Source organism: Equus quagga, chromosome 12, assembly GCF_021613505.1.
Source record: "Equus quagga isolate Etosha38 chromosome 12, UCLA_HA_Equagga_1.0, whole genome shotgun sequence".
In the NCBI taxonomy this organism is placed as follows: Eukaryota; Metazoa; Chordata; class Mammalia; order Perissodactyla; family Equidae; genus Equus; species Equus quagga.
The window spans coordinates 27,771,615-27,796,735 of record NC_060278.1 but is presented as its reverse complement, the minus strand read 5'-3'; the positions used below and the strand labels follow the sequence as shown (position 1 = coordinate 27,796,735).

At 39.4% G+C, this 25,121-nt stretch overlaps 1 protein-coding gene across 7 annotated transcripts in view; it reads right to left on the bottom strand.

Annotated features, from left to right (window-relative positions):
- The window catches only part of LOC124248569 (aldo-keto reductase family 1 member C23-like), a 49,163-nt gene that overhangs the window by 14,560 nt on the left and 9,482 nt on the right, over positions 1 to 25,121 (bottom strand). For 4 of the 7 annotated variants that reach the window (XR_006891077.1, XR_006891078.1, XR_006891079.1 and 1 more), the window contains exons 6-9: positions 13,675 to 13,784; positions 12,620 to 12,785; positions 10,861 to 10,943; positions 7,833 to 7,928 (exon numbers count right to left, since the gene is read on the bottom strand). Coding sequence is in view for 1 of the 7 variants with exons in the window: in XM_046678772.1 (XP_046534728.1) it covers positions 7,886 to 7,928; positions 10,861 to 10,943; positions 12,620 to 12,785; positions 13,675 to 13,784 (402 nt within the window). In the remaining 6 variants the exon portion in view is untranslated. Of the gene's footprint in view, positions 1 to 7,659; positions 7,929 to 10,860; positions 10,944 to 12,619; positions 12,786 to 13,674; positions 13,785 to 25,121 lie in introns of those variants that run through there. The other 3 variants (XR_006891075.1, XR_006891076.1, XM_046678772.1) reach the window with 2 other exon arrangements.

Sequence of the window (25,121 nt, the reverse complement as noted above, 5' to 3'; positions counted from 1 at the left end):
TCTCAGATGAAGGATGAGCATGGGGGAAGTCATCTTCCTGGAGTTTGGCCCTGTTCTGAAGGAGTTGTTGCTATGTAACCATGGAGACTCTGTGTCTGGGGACAGCTGCCCACATGAAAGGTCTGTTATGCATAGCAAAGAGGAATCTGAATCCTGAGGTGACTAGCTGGGGCCCAGGACTTCAGTCTTCAAGACAGCCCAGGAGGCTCAAGTATTTATTTTTCTAAGCTGTGTCCTGCAAAGTGCAAGGTGACTGCCGTTTGATTCCAAAACCCATGGGTGGCCCTAGGGCCATACCTGGTCTCTAAAATCCCACAGGCATAGTGTGTGGCAGCCAGGGCCTCAGTGGAAATTTGGAACCTGGGACCAGCGACCAGGCTTACCAGACAGCTTGTGTGTTAATCCTAAGGCCCTCTATTGCTGTTTGCCCACTGGAAGAAAGCCGGCTCTCTAGTACTTTAAGAAATTGATGTGGTAGAGATCTCAAGATGGCAGCGTAGGCACTCTGAACTCATCTCCTCCCATGAACACAACCAGGTTACGACTATTTTTGGAAAAATTATCCTGGATAGAAAACTGAAAACTGAATGAAGAGAACGCCCACAACAAGGGATATTCCTGACTAGGGTGGAAGAGGCATAAATTCCTTCTGGAAAGAAAAAAAGCCATCTTCAGGAGCAGCAGAGTTTCTCAGCCAGTCAGGTGGGAGCCACCCTGAGGTAGGCAGCCCCCCCCTGGAGGAGTGAGGTCTGGAGTGGGGGACAATACTGCTATAAGCATCCTTCAGACTCACCACAACTGAGATGAATGTCTTACTAGCTGGCTTCAATAGCTAATAACTGCTGCAGGCTTACCTCCTTAAAAGCTATTGGAGGAAAGCTATAAAGACCTTGGTCTTAAAGGGGTCATGCATAAAGTCATCTTTCTCAGCAAACTAAAATCACCAGAGAGAAGGCTGACAGTCCTTTGGTGAAAAGATACTCACCTGGTGGGCTCTGGGTGCACCTTGGTGAGAGGAGAGACCTCTTTGGAGACTGAGACATTGGTGTTGACCCTTGTTGTGACCTAGTCCAGGTAGGCTGATACAGGCCCTGGTAGACACCATTGAAATTCTTCCCCTGGCCTGTTAGCCCAGGGTTCTGCCACACCCACTAGAGCACAGATTTAATCCAGTTCAGCCAGGGCAGGCAGCCTGCTCTAGGGACTAGCCTCGGCCAACAGCAACCCCTCAGGCTACTTGTTGGCCTGTTATGAACCCAGATGACCAGCTTTAGGGCAGAGTAGATGTGTTGGGGTGGCCTACTTGTGACCCTAAGACTCGGGGCTAGCCAGTGCAGCTCTTTGAGTTTTTGATAGGTTGTCTGCTATGACATTAAATGAAGCCTCTTGTGTACAGGCATGGGAGAGAGCCAAGACATGGGTAACCCTAATGGGAGGAGAAAATACACAAATGCCTGCTGAATGTGGGCTGCTGAAAGTGATTGTCCTTGTAATAAAAAATCAAATTATGCTTTTTCCATTCCAGGCCATGTCACAAGACCATTAGCAGCTTCCCATGAATAAATTAAAACAGGAAACTCAGGCCTCTCTTTGAGGTATCTTAGGAGGGCCAAATGGAGACCTTTCAATCCTGCAGAGCCCTCTGTCCCATGCTGGTCAGCAATGTGCTAGAGGCAGGTGGAATGATGCCACTTGCCTGTGAGCTCCATTCTATATTATGGTGTCACTGCCACTGTCCAAAAGGGCTCCTCATTTTGACAAGGGGGCTAGTAGAGGGGGTGCCTCCACGTTCCCCATGGTCACAGGTGAGCAGCTGAGAGTGAGTGTAGGCATCCTCCATGAGATTGGGACTGTCCTGAAAGAGCTATTGTCATTTAAACAAGGAGGCTCCTAGTCTGGACTCAGTGGCCTATGTGAAGTGTCTCTTACTAATGGACGAGAGGCATCTGAGTCCTCAGACCATTGAATGGGGCTCAGGACCTCAGTCTTCAGGAGCCCAGTAGGCTCAAGTATCTGTTTTTCTAAGCTGTCTCCTACAAGGCACCTTGTGGCAGCTCTTTAGTCACAAAACCCATGGGCGCCCCTTAAGGTCCAGCTTGGTCTATAAACTCCAGGTAATACGTGGCAACCAGGGCATCACTGGAAAGTCACAACCTGGGACCACAGCCAGGCCTGCATACAGCTCATATGTTAATACAAAGGCGTCCTCTTATTGTCCCAGGAACAATGCAGTCTCCCCAGTAATTTGAGAAATAAGTGTGGTAAAATCGACAAGAAGGATGTGTGTTGTCTCTGAAGGGAAACAAGCCAAGGAAGTGGCATCTGAACAAAACAGGTGACTGTTTTCATGTTCAAGGTGGCCTAAGCAACAAAATTTGCTTGGTGGTCTCAGGAATTGTTCACCCTGCAGAAGACCACATTACATTAACCAAGACCCTTGAATCTTGTGAGTGGCAATGGCACAGCCTCTGTTTTGCAAATGACTTGTGAGAGATTTAAGATCTTGGGTCACCTGTTCTAAAGCAGGGCCCACAAAAATGACCAAGTGTGGTCACATAATGTGGATCACATAATGACCAAATGTGGTGATTTAACTGTTTCAGCCCTAGGGGCAGAGGTTGTGTGACATGACAGGCTACTGAAGTAGCCACAGCAGGATGTGAAAATGTCCATTGAATGCCTTCATAAATGAGGGCAAACTAGATACAGATATGGAGAAAACATGGTAGTCAAATCGATGCCAGCAAGGTAGTCACCTGGAGTCCTTTGGATGTCTTGATGACTTCAACAGTAATTGGCAAGACAGCCACATTTAAGTTACAAAGTCAGCTGTGAGTCACCAAACCATTGTATCTGCCTTTAAAAATGGCCACAGGAGGTTATTAAATGGAGAATTAATGTTTGAATTATAAGATTTCCAGCAAAGTGACCTTTAATAAAGGAGTATTTTTCCTGTTCACCTTCTCTCAGATGTCACTGGAGAACATTAATGAATTTTCCTTGAGGACATAATTCCAAAATCCCCCATTTTGTGTGTTCCAGTGGCAATGCCAGAGATTCGATCTTATTACGGGTGAGTACACAACATCTGAAAGTGTCCATGAGTTCTGAGGGGAACACAAAAGTGACCTGTGAGAGGAAAACAAAGCCTGTGGACTGCCATTATCTTCTGGTTAGAACAAGACAGCCAGCAAAGGAAGGAGTGAGGGAGCATGCAGTTGCCTTCCCACGTATTTTTATTGATTTGAAAGTTCTCGAAAGAAGACAAATTCTAAGCCTGAAGTGACTGAATCACTGAATTTGCTCGTTAAATCTGAATTGGCCTGATTCAGCTTCCCACTATGGAGCAGAAGTGGAGGCTCATGAAAGAAAGCCAAGAAGAAGGAGTCAAAAGTGGTAGCCATGAATAAAAGGCATGGAATTAAAGTTTGTAAGCAGTTATATGAAGAGTTCAGCCTAAATACTTGTAAATGTGGCTTAACAACTGAATGCAAATATCAAAAATGTTTATAGTCAAAATAATTTTAACTGGGTAAAAAACACTGAGCAATCTGTTGTACATGGAAGTCATCAAAAGATAACATTGTCAATGGCTTTGCTAGATAAAGAGAAGTCAAGTAGGTTCTAAAAACAATGACTAACTTAAATAAAAATTCATAGCTGCTGTGTGTAGTCTCCTGTCTGTTGTGTCTATTGAGGCTTTCCTCTTTTTATTCAAATAATTCATTTTTTATATACTAATATTTTAATTACTTATTTCTCCCATCTGTCTTTTCTTATTTATTTAGTTTCCTTGGCTTTTCATAAATACTTGTCCCTGCTTAATTCCTTTGAGAGTGCTAAGCAGATTATTTTCAGGTCATGCTTAAATTACTCATTTGTTTTTTCTTCTTGTGTGATTTTTTTTCCTATTTTTTGGTTCTCTTGGTTCTTTTTCATGGTTGTAGATTTCCTTCTCTGATTCATTACACTTGATTTGAGAAGCAGTCTTGTTCCTGCTTGTCTTGGAGTTGTGTGGTAACTCTCGTGGTCCCAGGTCTTGGGTTAAGATTCAGGGTGATTGCACTCTTCCTTCTGAAAATCAAGTTTCCTGACATTGATTTGAAACCGACCAATATTTGTATAACTCTTTGGCCTTTTACTTGGAGCATCTTGGCTGAATCTCTGTAAGAGATTCCATGATTTCTCAATTCCTTTGTGTTTGGGCCTGCAATTGCCATGACTTCTTCTGGCAAGGACTATTTTTGACAGCTTCAATTCCACAGAATGCAGTGCAGAAATTAATGACCAGCTGGGGATTTTTCCTAGGTGGCTCAGTTCTATAACTGCAAGGCTGTTCTTGAAGCCTACCCTGGACATAGGGGCCATTCACAGACCATGCCATCTCAGGCTTCATCTCTGAACCTTCCCATAGGACGAGGGAATAGCTGCTCTTTACCTTGGTGCCACTGCACCTTATTATTCTGGGCAGGCTATGAAAGAATTTTGGCATCTATAAATTCTGTGCAGGCAGAAAATGTCTAGCCTAGGAGAGCTTCCACAAGTCTGCAGAGATAACCAGGTCAACTCACAGAGGTGGATGGTTCCTTGAGGTCTGATTCCACTTTCCTTATGAAGAAAGTGCTCCTTTGGAAACAAGTTTCTACGAAATGACTCCATACGATCTCATGTGATTACGGCTGCTAACCTAGTTCACTAAGACGTCGCTGATTACCAGAGAACGACCTCACCTCCTGTTCCAGTTCATCTTCACAGACCTCAGAGTTATCAGAAACACCATCATCTTGACTACATGAATATCAGATCCTTTCACAGTTGTGTCTTAAGACAGTCGCAAAATCTGACTCTTAGCAGGTGCTCAAAAACTTTTTCGATTAACAGGAATACACTGTTACAATAAAAATTGGACTACACATTTTTTATTTTTATTAATAGACTTTACTTTTTAGAATACAATTGTATTTACAGAAAAAATGTTTTTAAAGTACAGAGAGCTGCCGTTCAGTCTCTGTTCTCCTCCCCACTCATGCCCCCATTTCCCCTATTATTAGTATCTTGTGTTACTGTGGGACATTTATGATAACTAATGAGATAAGACTTACACAGTATTATTAGCTAAGGTCTATGGTTTACATTAGGGTTTCTCTGTTTTGTACAGCTCTGTGAATACTGAAAAATGCAAACTGACATGTATCTACCCTTAATGTCTACATACTGAACGGGTTTATCATCTTAAAAACCTCTATGCTCCTCTTAACTATCCTTTCCTTTCCCTCTTCCTCTAAACTCTTGGCAACCTTGATCATTGTATTGTCTTTATAGTTTTGCTAGTTGCAAAATGGCATACAGTTGAAATCTTATGGTATGTAACCTTTTAAGATTTGCTTATTTCTCTTAGTGATACTCATTTAAGTTTCCTCCATGTCTTTTCATGTCTTGTTAGTTCCTTTATGCTTATCACTGAATAAAATTCTACTGTATTGATACAATTATGTGTCTATATCCAATGAACTGCTATACAAAATTTGACAATTACTAAAAATTGCTATGAACATCTGTGTAAAATTTTTTGTGTGGACACAAGATTGTAAGTCTTTTGGTTAAATGTCAAGGAGCACAGTTGCTGGAGTATATGGTAGAAGTATGTTTGACATTGAAAGAAACTGCCAAACTATCTTCCAAAATGGCTGTCCCATTTTGCTTTCCCACCAGCAAGGAAAGACTGTTGCTGTAGATTCACATCCTTTCCGGTATTTGGTGTTGTCACTGTTTTGGATTTTGGCAATTCTCACAGATGTGTAGCAGTATCTCATTTTTAAAAATTTTCAATTCACTAACGACATATGATGTTGAGAAATTTTTCATATGTTTACTTGTCATCTATGTATCGTCTTTGGTGAACTGTCAGTTCAGATCTTTTGCTCGTTGATAAAATGAGTTTTTGTTTTATTATTATGGAATTTTAAGTGTTCTTTGTATATTTTGGGTACTGATACTTTATCAGTTAGAGTTTTGGAAGTATTTTCTCATAGACAGTGTATGGTCTTTTAATTCTCTTTATGGTGTCTTTCACACAGCAGAATTTTTAAGTTATTTTAATGAAGTCTAGCAATTTATTTCCCACATGGCTTGGACTTTTCGTGTTGTATCTAAAAAGTCAAGACCATTCCCAAGGTACTCTAGATTGCCCCCACATTATCTTGTAGAGTGTTATAGTTTTGTGTTCCACATTTAGATCTATCATTCACTTTGACTTAAGTTTTGTGAAAGGTGTAAGGTCTGAGTCTCGATTCAGTTTTTGTATGTGGATGTCTAGTTGTTCCAACACCATTTGTTGAAAAGACTAATCTTTCTCCTTTGAGTTGTCATTCTTTTCTATCAAAGATCAGTTAACTATATTTTAGTGGGTCTATATGTGGGCTCCCTATTCAGTCCATTGATCAATGTGTCTGTACTTTCACCTATACAACACTGTCTTGATTGCTGTACATTTCCAGTAAGCCTTGAAGTTGAGTAATGTCAGTCCACTAACTTTCTTGTTCTCCAGCTTCCATTAAGCCACGATTCTCTGTATCCAACTGTCTGTATAATTTTGGGGTCTGCAATTTTCTTTGTGACTTCGATTTTCTGGTAGATCGAAGGAGAGTTGTTGATTCTTAGTTTGTTGTTTTTTGCCTTATGAGGAAGGAAGTGTTGATTTCCAAGGTCTTTATCTATGTGACCAAAACCCAGAAGTCTAGCTTTTTCAATATTATTAAAGTTTGGCCCTATTTTTTGAACAGTTCTGAATTAGTTAGACAATATATTTTCTTTGGCCTTAGCATCTTCTCCTTACATTTTTCCTGCCTGAATCAGGCCTAGGGAGTTTACTTGGCTACCTTTGCCATCTACATTGATCCTCCCAGGGGAGCAACTCTTTAAGACGCATTTTAATAAATTAACTGAAAAAAATGTCAAGGATCCCTTATAAAAAATTTAAATCTTAGAAGATTCAATCCTGATAATTATGCACTATGTCTTAATAATATAAGGGTATGCTGTAGTCATACAAATGTGAACTACAATCTGAGAACACCCCAGCAAGCTCATTACTGTTTCCTGGGCACACATGGCAGCCTAGTCCTGACTTTCAGGTCTGGCCATTCCACAGAATACTGTGGAAAATTCCTTTTCATGTACAGGAGAAAAGTAGCAGAGAGGCATTTTCCAAATTTTCCCAAAAAGGTATGTGCTCGAATCTCTTCTCCTAAAAATTATGTACGTCTGAGTCCTAATGACCTTCCAGGCTGGTTCCCCTCCAACATCCTGGGCCAACTCTGCCACAGGAATACTTAATTCTGGGATTTTCTGGAGCATTTATCCCCCGTGCTGCTGAAAGACAGCCTACATATTGCTGATCATCCTTGCAATATATGCCCAACCATACAGACCACATGGAATATGTCCTCTCATTCCTCAAAGGCTAAAGGAACACTGACTGATAAATACCTGCTAACTACTACTTCCCTAGAGACTGAAAACTCATCCATCTTGTTCCAGAAATATCTATAAAATTGTCTTTATTGTATCCCCTCCCACTTCTTACACCAGAAGATCCAGGCAAACCAGTTTTTGGCTCTAAGAGTCAGAAGGAAATAAAATATTCAACAGAGACAGGAGTAGGTAAAACAATTTAGGGGTAAAAATCTTTAATTTTTACAGAAAGTGACAAAAATGGAGTGCCTTTCCTTACTGACCTAAGCACTTAAGGCTAGCTGAGTATGAGCTGCTAAGCAGCATGGATGGAACCCATGCAGATGTGTGTGATCACCAACATCCGAGACAGTTCCCACCTCAATATCCACATGCAGAGCTTCTGGTAGAAGTCAGGACAAAGGCCTCCATATTAATATTCATCAGAAAATGGATACTCAGGGTGGTCAGCAAAACTAAAATGAGAAAAACAAGGCATATATGGGGTCAATGACTCTGTTCCAATGGTGGTAGAGAAGTGATTTCTATGAAGCTGTCATTGAGGTAAAGTCAAACATTTTATTTCCTGACCAGGTGTAGAGTCTGCCTTTCTTTCTTTCACAAACATGACTTTATAATAATATTTAAATAATAATAATTAAATTATTCAAATAATATTCCTTGCCCTGTACTTAATACACAGAATACGCAAAGTCAAATAATCAAATATTTTCCTCTCCTTAGCTACATATGTCAATAAAGCAACAAGATAGTCTCTCCTTTCTCATTTCAAATCTTCAGTGGAAGAAAAAGACATGTCCAGCCACTTGCTCAGCACTAATACTTTATGGTGATACAGTTTACTGAATGCAATTTCACTTCGATTTTTTTTTCAGAGTTTTTTTTTATTAAGATTATGATAGTTAACAACCTTGTGAAATTACAGTTGTACATTATTATTAGTCATGTTGTAGGTACACCACTTCACCCTTAGTGCCCTCCCCCCACCCTCCCTTTCCCCTGGTAAGCACCGATCAGTTCTCTTTGTCTATACGTTAACTACCACCTACGAGTGGAGTCATACAGAGTTCGTCTTTCTCTGTCTGGCTTATTTCACTCAACATAATACCCTCAAGGTCTATCCATGTTGTTGTGAATGGGACGACTTTGTCCTTTTTTATGGCTGAGTAGTATTCCATTGTATATATATACCATATCTTCTTTATCCAATCATCAGTTGCTGGGCACTTAGGTTGGTTCCATGTCTTGGCTATTGTGAATAATGCTGCGATGAACATAGGGGTGCATGGGACTTTTGGAATTACTGATTTCAGGTTCTTAGGATATATATCCAGTAGTGGGATGGCTGGGTCATAAGGTATTTCTATTTTTAACTTTTTTTAGAAATCTCCATACTGTTTTCCATAGTGGCTGCACCAGTTTGCATTCCCACCAATAGTGTATGAGGGTTCCTTTTTCTCCACAGCCTCTCCAACATTTGTCACTCTTGGTTTTGGATATTTTTGCCATTCTAAAAGGTGTAAAGTGATATCTTAGTGTAGTTTTGATTTGCATTTCCCTGATGATTAGTGATGATGAGCATCTTTTCATGTGTCTATTGGCCATCTGTATATCTTCTTTGGAGAAATGTCCATGTCCCCTGCCCATTTTTTGATTGAGTTGTTTGATTTTTTTGTTGTTGAGCTGTGTGAGTTCTTTATATATTATGGAGATTAACCCTTTGTCGGATAAATAACTTCTAAATATTTTTTTTCCCAACTAGTGGGCTCTTTTTGGTTTCAATCCTGTTTTCCCTTGCCTTGAAGAAGCTCTTTAGTCTGATGAAGTCCCATTTGTTTATTCTTTCTACTGTTTCCCTCATCTGAGGGGTTATGGTGTCCAAAAAGATTCTTTTGAAACTGATGTCAAAGAGTGTACTGCCTATATTCTCTTCTAGAAGACTCATTGTTTCAGGCCTAATCTTTAGGTCTTTGATCCATTTTGAGTTTATTTTTGTGAATGGTGAAAAAGAATGGTCAATTTTCATTTTTTTACATGTGGCTGTCCAGTTTTCCCAGCACCATTTGTTGAAGAGACTTTCTTTTCTCCATTGTAGGCCCTCAGATCCTTTGTCGAAGATTAATTGTCCATTCACTTCTATTTTTTAAATTTATTAATTATTTACTAATTTCCCACCACATACAACACATCCACTTAGATCCAGAAATGGAAAGAATGTCATGTAAACATTGGGTTCCATCTCCAAGGAGCTTACTGTGAGGTAGGATGATCTCTATTCAGTAATAACACAAAATGTAAATTGATAGAAAATAATGGCTTCTTATTAAAACATCTAATTTATTTGAAGAATGGCTGATTCATTACTACTCTCTTTTTCTCTCATCATTACTTACATACCTTATTCGTCGTTTGTCTCTATATTAATAAGTATATTGGTAAGGACAAAAATTATCTACAGCTTTTGAGTATTCACAATTTTCCACTATGCTAATTGCTTTCCATACATTATCACATTTATTGCTATTACGAGTTAAAATTCTCACAGGGAGAGGGAATGTGCATTCCTCCCTTTCCCTCATTTATAATGAAAATTTTTTTCTTAAAATTACAAAACAGTAGGCCATGAAGGAATATTAAAGATTTTTTGTTGGCTATAAATTATCTCCACAAATTGTGATTTGCCTCCACATTCTTCCTTTGGTTTATATTTCTCTTCTTGAAAACTTTGTCCTCTGTGTCGAGATCTCCATATTTCAGAAAATCTTAACCAAGAATTCCTGTGGACTCCACAATGACAGCCTTTGTGGAGGGAAATGCAGTATTTGGGTCCTGAACAAACATACAATGAAAAGGAAGGGAGAGATTTGGAAACTTATGAGGGACATAAACTTGGCAGAATCTCATGAAGATTCTTATGGGAGCAATGAGCATTTCTGCTATGAACACAAGCTTGATGGAGAATCCTTTAATCTGATAAAGAATTGAGAAGTTGGAGGAAAAAGAAGATAAATATAGTTTTGGAAACATTCAATTAGGCTACACTGGTGATATTCACAGTTTATGTCCACTGGATTGTTGTGGAAATGAGAATCCTATGTGGAATATACAGATTCAGAAATGACATCAAGCGTCTTGGAAAGTTACATGGAGTGATGAGGGCAGGACACATGTGTATAATTCCAAGCCGACCCTGCTCCACTCATCCTGCCATTGTGTCAGTGAACAAAGCTCTGGAGTGAGCCTTGCATGAGATTCCAGAAAGTTCCTGTCTCGTCCCTGACTCAAATTAGCCTCTGAATCCCTAGTATTGACATCAATTTTAACAATGATCATACTCTCATTATCAAAATATAAACTGAAGCAAACGTATTTACCAAAGTTACTTACATTTTAATAGAAGCATATCGAAGATTTTGGTTTAGGCCATCTAGGACTTTCATGTCCTCTGAAGTCAACTGGAATTCAAAAACCTACCACAGAAGTAGAAAGATTTTTTTTGATTTCCAGATTGCATATTGCCAATTTGGAAAATCCAGGCACATCAGACTGAATCATGCAGAGGCAATATTCAAAATATCTTAGGAATTTCCAAGAGTTTTCAAAGACATCAAGAAAAATCTCAAGTATTAATAAGTATCAAGAAAAATTAAATAAAAATCCATAAGTAGATATGGTAGATTGAAACTGCACAAGACTACAGACAAAAAAAGAGATCTTTAAAAAAGTGAGGGAACAAAGCCCACATTATTCAAAGAGATAGGGTCATGTACTTAGCAGATCCAGAAGACTCTAGAAATAGATTTAAAAAATACAAAACATAATGTAGTAATTCTCACTAATACAAGTGGATGTCTATATCCCATCAATGAACAGTTAGAAAGTCAATAAATTTTATTCAAGGTAATTTAAAACAATAATTGTCCAAATACTAACAATGTCATGTTCAAAGGACACAGTACCCAGCCTGATGAGAACGTTACTGTCTAAATGTGGGACATTTTAAGCATCAAAATGAATGTGAGTAATGGCTAATATGTTGAACCAAATAAATCCATCAATCCATAATAATATTCCAAGAGAGTGATTAGATGGAGAAGTTGGAGAGGTAGATAAATCAATAGACAGGTTGATAGGTAGCAGGCAAAATTTCAAAAATATAAAAATTGATCCGAGTTACACACTTATTGCAATAGTCTTTCAACTTTTCCAAACATTTGAATATCTGTAAAGTAAAAAGTTAGTAAAAGCTATCAAAAGCATATCTAATTTACTAGTCATCTATGAATAAATCCAACAGCAGTATTAAGTAAATACCTTGTGGAGGAAGTTTTGAAATTTATTAAAAATATATAAATAACATCAAAGCATTTAAAAACATATCATAATCATTGATTGGAAGTCTTAATATTGTAAAGAAGTCAGTTTTCTCCAAATTAAGCTATAGTTTTGATGCAATATGAAACAAAGACTTACACTATTATTTTTTGTGAAAGTTGACAAATGATACTATATTTTACATAAAAGAACAACTAGTGAAGAATACACAAGATGTTCTTAAAGAAGAAAAAGAAATGAAGAAAAAACTTACCATTCTGGAAAGCAAAACATTTCCACTATAAATAGACAGTATAGAAAAGTAAGTAGTTGAATAGAAGAGAGAGGCCAGAAATGAACTGAGGGACATTTGACACATGACGGAGATGACAGTGAAAAGCTGTGGGAAATGATGGACATTTGGATTTCCCTTTCAACATATACATATTTAGGTTCATTTTGTCATTGTATTAAACAATCAATTACAGGTATATTAGAGACCCAAATTTGAATGAAAAGACACAGGCACTTTTGGAAGTTTCTCTACCCTTTGAACCTGGCCTGGCCTGTATCTTGCACTGGACAAGAAAATTTTCCAGAAGCAGGGGTGAGTCAATTCTTATCCTAGAATGAAAAGGCTTTGCAAGTATACAATCACTGCCTTGGCCTCATGCAAAGAGGAGAAAACCAGTGAGAATACACATAAGTAATAAACGCATGGGAAATAATAGGTAATTCATCAGGGCCCAAAGATGTCTTAAGATCCTTACAAAGAAGAACTCATGTGATGGATACTCTTTAGGAGCCCCATGCCCAGAGCTTCAACAATCACCTGCATGTTCTCTTTCATCTGCTTCTCATTGATACACTTGGCCAGAACCACAACCCCACGCTGTAGCTGGTAGCGAAGGGCAATCAGTGCTGGAGATCGTTCGTACTTTTTTGCCATGGCACAAAGAACTGGATCTTCCAAGAGAACCGGGCTGCTCTGGTCAACCCTGGAAGAAAATGCAGAAATGCTGAAGACCTTAAACTGAATTTTTCAGTTTGTTCTCAGCCTTCTGAAAAAGACCCAGGTCGTCCACTCTAGACCAGTTCTTCTCAACAGATGGTCCCTGGACAAGCAGCAACAGTATCATCTGGTAACTTGTTGGGAAGGTAAATTCCCTGACTTTACTGAAGACCACCTGATTCAGAAACTCTATTTAGGAAGCCCTCTAGGTCATTTTGATGCATGTTTGAGTCCAGACCATTGCATTCAAATCATAGATTTTTTCCCTTTTACTTCTCAGAGGCTGTTTATCTTCTCTGATTATAGCCCTCACAGTAAGAATAAGAGTATGAAAGGAGAAAGAGAAAGGAAATGAATGAGATAGTCTTTATTTTAAATTTTGTATGATATTGATAAAAGTTGAGTAGTCACAAAAGGTGAACTATTCATTTTATCATTACTTATAGTATGCAATATTTCCATAGAAGTTTACAAAAGTGTTTCTGATCACAATTTGTTCTATCATAATAAATCTAGGAGTTACATATTACCATCCTGATTTTAGACATAAGTAAACTCAGAGAGTCTATTACTAGAAATGCATTAATTAGTTCAAAAACATCTAAATCATGACTTAAGCTTATGACTTTTGTCTCAATTTTTTGGATTATATATAGATTTTCATGCAGACATTTGTTATTGATTAATCTACAACCAACACATATAATGCAATAGCATTGACTAGGTCATGGGGTGACAAAGGGGAAGGATTTCTTCTGTCCCTCCCCTCTCTCCCCAAGCCAGTTGAGAGCTAATTCCAGAAAACTGAGTATAGTATGATTTAAAATATTTCATCAAAAGTGTGTTTTAGGCATACTCCCTTTTGCCTTCATTACCATTGTTTTGGACGTTGGCTTCCCAAAGCACAATAGGCAACTAGGACAATATCTTTGGATTTGCAGAAATCCAACAGTTTCCTCTGGTTGAGATAAGGATGACATTCCACCTGTAGAATGCCAAGATAGAAAAATGTCACACTGCATGATACGGGAATATTAATATGAAACAGAAAGTTTAAAAGGAAAAAAAGCTGAACAAAAAACTGTTTAATATTCAATTTATACTAGAAACATCAACATCAAGTAATTATTTTTTAAAAAGTAAATATCATATATATGTTCCCTAAAATATTTTAGGGATTTCCTAAAAGGGTAAAAAAAGAAAAAGAAACATATTTCTGAGAACAGGCAAATCTATGGATCAGATCTTGTTTATACAATACCATTGTATGCTACAAGGATCCATAGCTAAATCCAGATGTGGAACAGGAATATAACTTGTTTGAACCTTGAACATCAAATTGTGCCAGAAAACAATCAAAGACTCATGAAGGAATGTCTAAAGGAAAACAAAAAGGTCCAACAGTTTGATGGGGATCCCACTGGTGAAATTTGAGTAGATTTGAGCAGCAAAGGGAATAATGACTAAGAGCAATTATAACACATAGAGTAAATAAAAATCCATGAGTCCATAGTGATGAGAGAGAGAGAACAAAAATCCTTGTTGCCACTGATGGTGAGGATTGCATAACTTCTCTCTCAGAACATTGATATTCAATGGGAAGGAATTAACCTTTTCTCTTGCCTTATAGGAATAATTATATTTTATCCTTACTTCATGAGTGAATTTTATGTTTACATTAAAATTTCATGTAAAAAGACTTATAAAAGTGTGTATAAAATTTAATATGATTATAGAGTGATGTCAGCATCATGGCAGAGTGAACTTGCACATGACTCTCTCCCCTCCAACATGCGACAAAAAGGGGCATACATACTCCAACATAAGATATCTAAACAACACAAAAACATCAGAGAGACAGGCAGCCACACGACAGAGTACATAGAAGCTGGAGCCCCCCTTGGAGGAGCTGGAACGGGTAAGAGAGAACTTTGCTCCCTCCCCTAAATACTGTGATAATATCCATGGGAGGATCCCTGAGGGAAAGAGTGGGGGAGGGGTCACTCATCACAGGATCACCAAGGACTCCCTAGGGTTCTTTTAGCCTAGAAGGAAACCCTTTAATGGAGTGAAAGTTATCGTGGGGTGTGATCTCCTCAATCCTAGACCCCAGGAGACCAGATAGTAAGAGCTGATTGAGAAATCCTGGAGTGCATGCAGGAGAAAGTGTCCCTCCCCCCAACCCTGTACCACACCGCTCCACTGCCTGTGATCTTGGCTGAAGTCACAGGGCTCAGAATATGCAGCTCTCAACACTCACCCAGTGCTGATTGGTGGTAATGGCAGCTGAATAATACCAGAGTGAGAAAGACCTGACCTTCCAACATCAGACACTACATCAAAATCTCCAGACCCAGAAAGAAAACAACAAGCACTCAGAACTCAATCCTGAGGACACAGAAATACATAAGCTAAATGACAATGAATTCAAAATAGTTATCATTCACAAACTCAACAAAGTAAAGGAGAATGTAGAGAAATTATTCAATGAATTCAGGAGCTACTTCACAAAAGAGATTGAAACTATAAAGAAGAATCAATCAGAATTTTTAGAGATGAAAGACACAATGAAAGAGATAAAACAAAATATGGATTCCATGAATGCTCAAGTGGACATCATGGAGGAGTGTTTCATCATAACTGAAGATAGACATGTTGAAATGCTCCAGACAGAGGAGGAGAGAGAACGAAGACTAAAAATAAATGAAGAAACTATCTGAGAAATATCAGACTCAATGAGGAATGGGACATAAGAATTATAGGTATTCAAGAAGGTGAAGAGAAGGAGAATGGAGCTGAAAGTGTGTTCAAAGAAATAATAGCGGAGAACTTCCCAAATCTGGGGAAGGAGAGGGAAATATGTGTAGAAGAGGCTTCCAAATCTCCTAGACATGTCAATGTAAAAAGAACTACTGAAAGGCATATAGTAATAAAACTGGCAAAAATGAATGACAAGGAAAGAATACTCAGGGCAGCAAGGCAGAAGAAAATAGCTTACAAAGGAACCCCATCAGGCTTTCAGCAGATTTCTCTGCAGAAACCTTGCAAGCTAGGAGAGAATGGACTAGCATATTAAAAACTTTAAAAGACAAGAATCTTCACCCAAGAATACTCTCTCCAGCAAAAATATCCTTCAGATATGCAGGAAAAATTAAATCTTTCCCAGACAAACAAAAGCTAAGGGGCTTCGTAGCCATGAGACCCCTCTCCTACAAGAAATCCTTAAGAATGCCCTCATACCTCAAAAAGAATAAAAGGGAGAAAAGGGTCACAAAACACAGAGTAAGAAGATAAACAGGTAGACAGAATCACAATAGGAGAGCAAATATTCAACTGTAACATTAGGCTAAAGGGAAGGAAGACAGCAAAAACAAAGACAGTCTTGTCACTTTAATCAAAAACTGACAACACGAGTTTAATAAGATATGAGAAAAACAACCTAGGAGTGGAGGAAGAAAGGGACTGAATCGGTTTGGACTAAAGAAACAAGAGGCCATCAGAAAATGGACTATCTTATACGTGAGATTCTGAATACAAACATCAGGGTAACCACTAAACAAAAAAGCAGAACGGAAACACAAAAAATAAAGAAAGAAAAAAAAAAGAAACACATCTTACATAATTCAATGGGTAGACCAAAACACACAGGACAAGAAACAAAGGAAATGCAGGAAAACTGGAAAATGAGTGATATAATGACAACATTAAGCTCTCATACATCAATAATCACCCTAAATGTAAATGGATTGAATCTCCAATAAAAAGATACAGAGTGGCAAGATGGATTAAAGAACAAGAACCAACAATTTGCTGCCTCCAGGAAACACACCTCAGCTCCAACGACAAACACAAGCTCAGAGTGAAGGGGTGGAAAATGATACTCCAAGCTAAGGACAAACAAAAGAGATCAAGTGTTGCAATACTTATATCAGACAAAGTAGACTTCAAGATAAGACAGGTAAAGAGAGACAAAGAGGGGCAGTATATGATGATCAAAGGGAGACTCCATCAAGAAGAAATAATGCTCACAAATATCTATGTACTCAACACAGGAACACCAAAGATCATAAAGCAACTATTAACAAACTGAAAAGAAGATATTAATAATAACACAATAATAGAAGGGGACCACAACACCCCACTCACATCAATGGATAGATCATACAGACAGGAAATCAACAAGGAAACAGTGGAATTAAATGCAAAGCTAAACCAGTTGGACTTAATAGACATATATAGAACCCTCCATTCAAAAACAGCAGGATATACATTCTTCTCAAGTGCATACAGAACATTCTCAAGGATAGACCTTATGTTAGTAGACAAGGAAAGCCTCAATAAATTTAAGACAATTGAAATAATAAGTATCTTTTCTGATAATAATGCTATAACGATAGAAATTAATTTCAAGAAAAAAGCTGAGAAAGGGAGAAAGATGTGGAGACTAAACAACATGTTGTGGAACAAGCAATGAATGATTGAAGAAACTAAAGGATAAATAAAAAAATATCTGGAGACAAATGAAAATGATAACATGCCATACCAACTCATATGGGATGCAGCAAAAGCTGTATTAAGAAGCAAATTCATTGCAATACAGGCACACCTTCACAAACAAGAAAAATTTCAAATAAGCCATCTCAAATTACACCTAACTGAATTAGAAAAAGAACAAACAAAGCCCAAAGTCAGCAGAAGGAGAGAAATAATAAAAATCAGAGCAGAAATAAATGCTATTGAAACAAAAAAAGGCAGTATAAAGGATCAATGAAACAAAGAGCTGATTCTTTGAGAAGATAAGTAAAATTGACAAACCCTTAGCCAGACTTACAAAGACAAAGGAGAGAATCAGATAAACAAAATCAGAAATGAAAGAGGAGAAATAATAACTGACTCCACAGAAATACAATGGATAATAAGAGAATATTATGAAAAAATATATGCCAACAAAATGGATAATGTAGAGGAAATGGATAAATTCTTAGACTCTTACAACCTCCCAAAGTTGAGTCAAGAAGAAACAGACAATCTGAATAAACCAATCACAAGGAAAGAGATCGAAATTGTAATCAAAAGCATCCCAAAGAAGAAAACCCCAGGACCAGACAGCTTCTCTGGGGAATTTTACCAAACTTTCAGAGAGCATTTAATACCTACCCTTCTGAAGCTATTCCAAAAAATTTGGGAAGATGGCATACTTGCTAACACATTCTATGAGGCCAGCATCACTCTGATACCACAGCCTGAGAAAGAAAGCATAAAAAGGGAAAACTACAGGCCAATACAGCTGATGGACATAGATGCAAAAATACTCATCAAAATTTTGGCAACCCAAATTCAGCAATACATCAAAAGGATCATACATCATGAGATTCATACCAGGGATGGTTCAACATCTGCAAATCAGTTAATGTGATACACCACATCAACAAATTGAGGAATAAAAACCACACAATAATCACAATAGATGCAGAGAAAGCATTGGACAAAATTGAACAGCCGTTTATGATAAAAACTCTTAAAAAGTTGGGGGACTAATGCCCAAGATGGCACCGTGAGTAGTCCTCTTTGTCTCTCCCCCTTCGAGTCTACAATTATTTGGACACTTATCGCTTAACAAAGGATATCCAGACAGCATCTCAGGACGTCTGAGATACCCACACGACTATACATCGGAAGGCGGATGGACTTTCCTCTGGGAGGATGTGGAAATAGGTGAAAACTCTCCGACCCCGACCGAGCAGCCTAGTACCCACAAGCGGCTTTCTTCCAACGGATGCCCCCAGAGGATCTACACACATCTAGGGCAGGAGCGAGCACACAACAGAGGAGTGACGGTGGAAACAGGTGACCAGAACCCTACCTAACCCCCCGCAATTACTCCTAAACGCAGAGGGAAACTTTGGAGTTGCACACCTGGGCCCGCGGGGGAGAGTCTCTCCCCGCCATTGGTCGGGAGATCCTGCCTGATGTTCGCAGCGCCCGGAGGGTCCCAGAGAGAGTCCCTGAGGGTACGGAGGTCTCCCGGCTGCCACTGCTGGCACGGTGGGGCTAGGGATTGCCGGAGATCTCCGAGTGGACTGGGACTGGGTGAAGCTCCAAAGGCCGACTCCACGCCCTGGAGGGGAAGTTACAGAATTCTGCCTGGGCAGCAGACAAAACTCTCTGTCTGCCATTAGCGGAGGGGCCACGCCCAGCACTCAACTCCGGGAAAGCCCCGGAGAGAATCCCAGAGGGTGGGGCGACCCCCAGCTGCCGTTGTCCACCCCATGGGACTAGAGATTGCCGGAGATCTCGGAGAGGACTGGGGCTGGGGGAAGTTCCAAAGGCCGGCTCTGCACCCCGGAGGGGAAGCTCCGGAGTTCCAACCGGGCAGCAGACAAAACTCTCTGTCTGCCTTTAGCGGAGGGGCAACGCCCAGCATTCAACTCTGGGAAAGTCCCGGAGAGAATCCCAGAGGACGGAGCGACCTCCAGCTGCCATTGCCCGCCCCATGAGGCTAGGGATTGCTGGAGATCTCAGAGAGGACTGGGGCTGGGGGAAGCTCCAGAGGCCCGCTCTGCACCCCAGAGGGGAAGTTACAGAATTCTGCCCGGGCAGCAGACAGAGCTCTCTGTCTGCCATTGGCGGAGGGGCCACACCCAGCACTCGGCTCCGGGAAAGTCCCGGAGAGAATCCCAGAGGGCGGGGTGACCCCCGGCTGCCATGGGACTAGGGATTGCCGGGGATCTCAGAGAGGACTGGGGCTGGGGGGAGTTCCAGAGACCCAGCTCCATAGCCTAGGGGGAAACCCTATAGGCTCACAGCAGCCTTAGGGAAAGCCTCTGCACAGCACCAGTAGAAAGCACCCAGCTGGCAGCCACAAGGCTGGAAGACCCCAGGGCAAAAGCAGCATAGCTAGGTGAACTAACCACAGACTGTAGAAGATGCCAATAGCTCTCCTGCAACCCATAGAGGACAAGTGAGATTTTGTGGGTGCCGACAGTAACAGAGTGACAAATATAAGTGATCCCACCCCTGGCCACTGGAAAAGCCCATAACACCGTTGCAGACCCCAAGGAGGGAGCACATCTAGGTGGGCTGCAACAGTAGGCACCAGCAGCCTGAAGCTCCCCTGTGACAGCCCCCACAGCAGAGGAGGGAATCCAAAGGACCACTGTGACTATGAGGAGGGGCCCAGGCCCAGTTAGCAACTGTGGACAGGGTTCCTGGTTGGTGCAGCATAAACAGCTGCTCCCCCACCGCAGCAGCTGAAACAAGTGAAAGGAGCAACTAAACTCTATCTCCATGTGGAGGCACAAATCAACAACATCAAGCAATATGAAAAAATACATTAAATCTCCAGAACAGAAAGAAAGTAACAAATACACAGAAAACAATCCCAAAGAAAATGAGATATATAATCTAAATGATGATGCCTTCAAAACAGCCATCATTAAAATACTCAATAAGTTAACAGAGAATTCTGACCAACAACTCAACGAGTTCAGGAGCTATGTCACAAAAGAGTTTGATACGATAAAGAAGAACCAAACAGAAATATTGGAAATGAAGAACACAATAGAGGAGATTAAGAAAAATCTAGATGCTCTGAACAGTAGGGCCGATAATATGGAGGAAAGAATTAGCAATTTGGAAGATGGCAATATAGAATTGCTGCAGGCAGAGGAGGAGAGAGAAGCCAGACTAAAAAGAAATGAAGAAACTCTCCAAGAATTATCAGACACAATTAGGAGATGCAACGTAAGGATTATAGGTATACCAGAGGGAGAAGAGAAGGAGAAAGGGGCAGAAAGCCTATTCAAAGAAATAATGGCTGAGGACTTCCCAAACCTGGTGAGAGAGATGGATCTTCAGGTGACAGAAGCCAATAGATCTCCAAACTTTATCAATGCAAGAAGACCAACTCCACGGCATATAGTAGTGAAGCTAGCAAAAGTCATCGACAAGGAGAAAATACTAAGGACAGCCAGGCAAAAGAAACTAACCTACAAAGGAACCCCCATCAGGCAATCAGCAGATTTCTCAGCAGAAACTTTACAGGCTAGAAGAGAGTGGAATGATATATTCAAAAATCTGAAGGACAAAACTCTACAGCCGAGAATTCTCTACCCAGCGAAAATATCCTTCAAATACGATGGAGAAATAAAAACTTTCCCAGATAAACAAAAATTAAGGGAGTTCATTGCCACAAAACCTCCTCTACAGGAAATCCTCAGGAAAACCCTCATTCCTGAAAAATCCAAAAAAGGAAAGGGGCTACAAAACCAAGAGCAGAGGAGATAAGTAGAAGGACAACAACAGAGAGTAGCAGCTCTACATCAGAACAGATTAAACCATGGGACGAGAAACAAAGGAAAATGAAGAAAACCGGAAAACAAGACACAAAATGGTAGTGGTAGGCCCCCACATCTCAATAATCACTCTAAATGTAAATGGATTGAACTCCCCAATCAAAAGACACAGAGTGGCAGGATGGATCAAAGAATAAGATCCAACAATATGCTGCCTCCAGGAAATACACCTCAGCCCCAAAGACAAACACAGACTCAGAGTGAAGGGATGGAGGACAATACTCCAAGCTAATAATGAACAAAAGAAAGCAGGTGTCGCTATACTAATATCAGACAAGGTAGATTTCAAAGCAAAACAGATAAAGAAAGGTAAAGAGGGACAGTATATAATGATAAAAGGGACTCTCCACCAAGAAGACATAACACTTATAAATATATACGCACCCAACACAGGAGCACCAAAATTTGTAAAGCAACTCTTAATAGAACTAAAAGAAGACATCAACAACAATACAATAATAGTAGGGGACCTCAACACACCATTAACACCAATGGACAGAACATCCAGACAGAAAATCAACAAGGAAATAATAGAATTAAATGAAAAATTAGACCAGATGGACTTAATAGATATATATAGAACACTTCATCCAAAAACAGCAGGTTACACATTCTTCTCAAGTGCACATGGAACATTCTCAAGGATTGACCATATTTTGGGAACCAAAGCAAACATCAATAAATACAAGAGAGTTGAAATAATATCAAGCATCTTTTCTGATCATAATGCTATTAAACTAGAAATCAACTACAAGAAAAAAGCAGAGAAAGGTGCAAAAATGTGGAGACTAAACAACACGCTTCTCAACAAACAATGGATCATTGAAGAAATTAAAGAAGAAATCATATTTTATCTGGAGACTAATGAAAATGAGAACACGACATACCAAATCATTTGGGATGCAGCAAAAGCAGTCCTAAGAGGGAAATTCATCGCAATACAGGCTCACCTCACTAAACAAGAAAAAGCTCACATAAGCAACCTCAAACGACACCTAACAGAACTAGAAAAAGAAGAACAAACAAAGCCCAGAGTCAGTAGAAGGAGGGAAATAATAAAAATAAGAGCAGAAATAAACGATATTGAAACAAAAAAGACAATAGAAAGGATCAATGAAACAAAGAGTTGGTTCTTTGAAAGAATTAACAAAATTGACAAACCCCTAGCCAGACTCACCAAGAAAAGAAGAGAGAAATCGCAAATTAATAAAATTAGGAATGACAGAGGAGAAATCACAACAGATACCAATGAAATACAAAAGATCATAAGAGAATACTATGAAAAAGTATATGCCAACAAATTGAACAACCTGGAAGAAATGGACAAATTCCTAGACTCCTACAATCTCCCCAAACTGAATCAGGAAGAAATGGAGAATCTGAATAGGCCAATCACAAGTAAGGAAATAGAAATGGTAATCAAAAACCTCCCCAAAAATAAGAGTCCAGGACCAGACGGCTTCTCTGGAGAATTCTACCAAACATTCAAAGAAGACTTAATACCTATTCTCCTCAAACTGTTCCAGAAAATTGAGAAAGATGGAGAACTCCCTAACACATTCTATGAAGCCAACATCACTCTGATCCCCAAACCTGACAAGGACAACACAAAGAAGGAGAACTACAGGCCGATATCACTGATGAACATAGATGCAAAAATCCTCAACAAAATTTTGGCAAACCGAATACAGCAATACATCAAAAAGATTATACACCATGATCAAGTGGGATTTATACCAGGGACACAGGGATGGTTCAACATCCGCAAGTCAATCAACGTGATACACTACATCAACAAAATGAAAAACAAAAACCACATGATCATCTCAATAGATGCAGAGAAAGCATTCGACAAGATCCAACACCAATTTATGATAAAAACCCTCAGTAAAATGGGTATAGAAGGAAAGTACCTCAACATAATAAAGGCCATATATGACAGACCCACAGCCAACATCATACTCAATGGACAAAAACTGAAAGCCATCCCTCTGAGGACAGGAACAAGACAAGGGTGCCCACTTTCACCACTCCTATTCACCATAGTACTGGAGGTGCTGGCCAGAGCAATTCGGCAGGAAAAAGAAATAAAAGGAATCCAAATAGGTAACGAAGAAGTAAAACTCTCGTTGTTTGCAGACAACATGATCTTATATTTAGAAAACCCCAAAGAATCCATAGAAAAACTATTAAAAACAATCAACAACTACAGCAAAGTAGCAGGGTATAAAATTAACATGCATAAATCAGTTGCATTTCTATACACTAACAATGAACTAACAGAAAAAGAACTCAAGAACTCAATCCCTTTCACAATCGCAACGAAAAGAATAAAATACCTTGGGATAAACTTAACCAAGGAAGTGAAGGATCTATACAATGAAAACTACAAGACTTTCTTGAAAGAAATTGACGATGACATAAAGAGATGGAAAGACATACCATACACATGGATTGGAAGAATAAACATAGTTAAAATGTCCATACTACCTAAAGCAATATACAGATTCAATGCCATCCCAATCAGAATCCCAAGAACATTCTTCACAGAAGTTGAACAAAGAATCCTAAAATTCATATGGGGTAACAAAAGACCGTGAATTGCTAAAGCAATCCTGAGCAAGAAAAACAAAGCTGGCGGAATCACAATCCCTGATTTCAAAACATACTACAAAGCTACAGTGATCAAAACAGCATGGTACTGGTACAAAAACAGGTCCACAGATCAATGGAACAGAATTGAAAGCCCAGAGATAAAACCACACATCTATGGACAGCTAATCTTCGACAAAGGAGCAGAGGGCCTACAATGGAGAAAAGAAAGTCTCTTCAACAAATGGTGCTGGGAAAACTGGACAGCCACATGCAAAAGATTGAAAATTGACCATTCTTTTTCACCACACACCAAAATAAACTCAAAATGGATCAAAGACCTAAAGATTAGGCCTGAGACAATAAGTCTTTTGGAAGAGAATATAGGCAGTACACTCTTTGACATCAGTTTCCAAAGAATCTTTTTGGACACTATAACTCCTCAGTTGAGGGAAACAATAGAAAGAATAAACAAATGGGACTTCATCAGACTAAAGAGCTTCTTCAAGGCAAGGGAAAACAGGATTGAAACAAAAAAACAGCTCACTAATTGGGAAAAAATATTTACAAGCCACTTATCTGACAAAGGGTTAATCTCCATAATATACAAAGAACTCACACTGATTAACAACAAAAAAACAAACAACCCGATCAAAAAATGGGCAGAGGACATGAATAGACATTTCTCAAAAGAAGATATGAATATGGCCAATAGACACATGAAAAGATGTTCATCATCGCTAATCATCAGGGAAATGCAAATCAAAACTACACTAAGATATCACCTTACACCCGTTAGATTGGCAAAAACATCCAAAACCAAGAGTGACAAATGTTGGAGAGGTTGTGGAGAAAAAGGAACCCTCATACACTGTTGGTGGGAATTCAAACTGGTACAGCCACTATGGAAAACAGTATGGAGATTTCTCAAAAAGTTAAAAATAGAAATACCCTATGACCCAGCCATCCCATTACTGGGTATCTATCCTAAGAAACTTATATCAGAAATCTAAAGAGTCCGTTGCACCCCTATGTTCATTGCAGCATTATTTACAATAGCCAAGACGTGGAACCAGCCTACATGCCCAGAAACTGATGATTGGATAAAGAAGATGTGGTATATATACACAATGGAATACTACTCAGCCATAAAAAAAGACGAAATTGGCCCATTCACAACAACGTGGATGGATCTCGAGGGTATTATGTTAAGCGAAATAAGCCAGTCAGAGAAAGACGAACTCTATATGACTCCACTCATAGGTGGAAGTTAGTATATTGATAAGGAGATCTGATCGGTGGTTACCAGGGAAAAGGGGGGGTGGGGGGAGGGCACAGAGGGGGAAGTGGTGTACCCACAGCATGACTAACAAAAA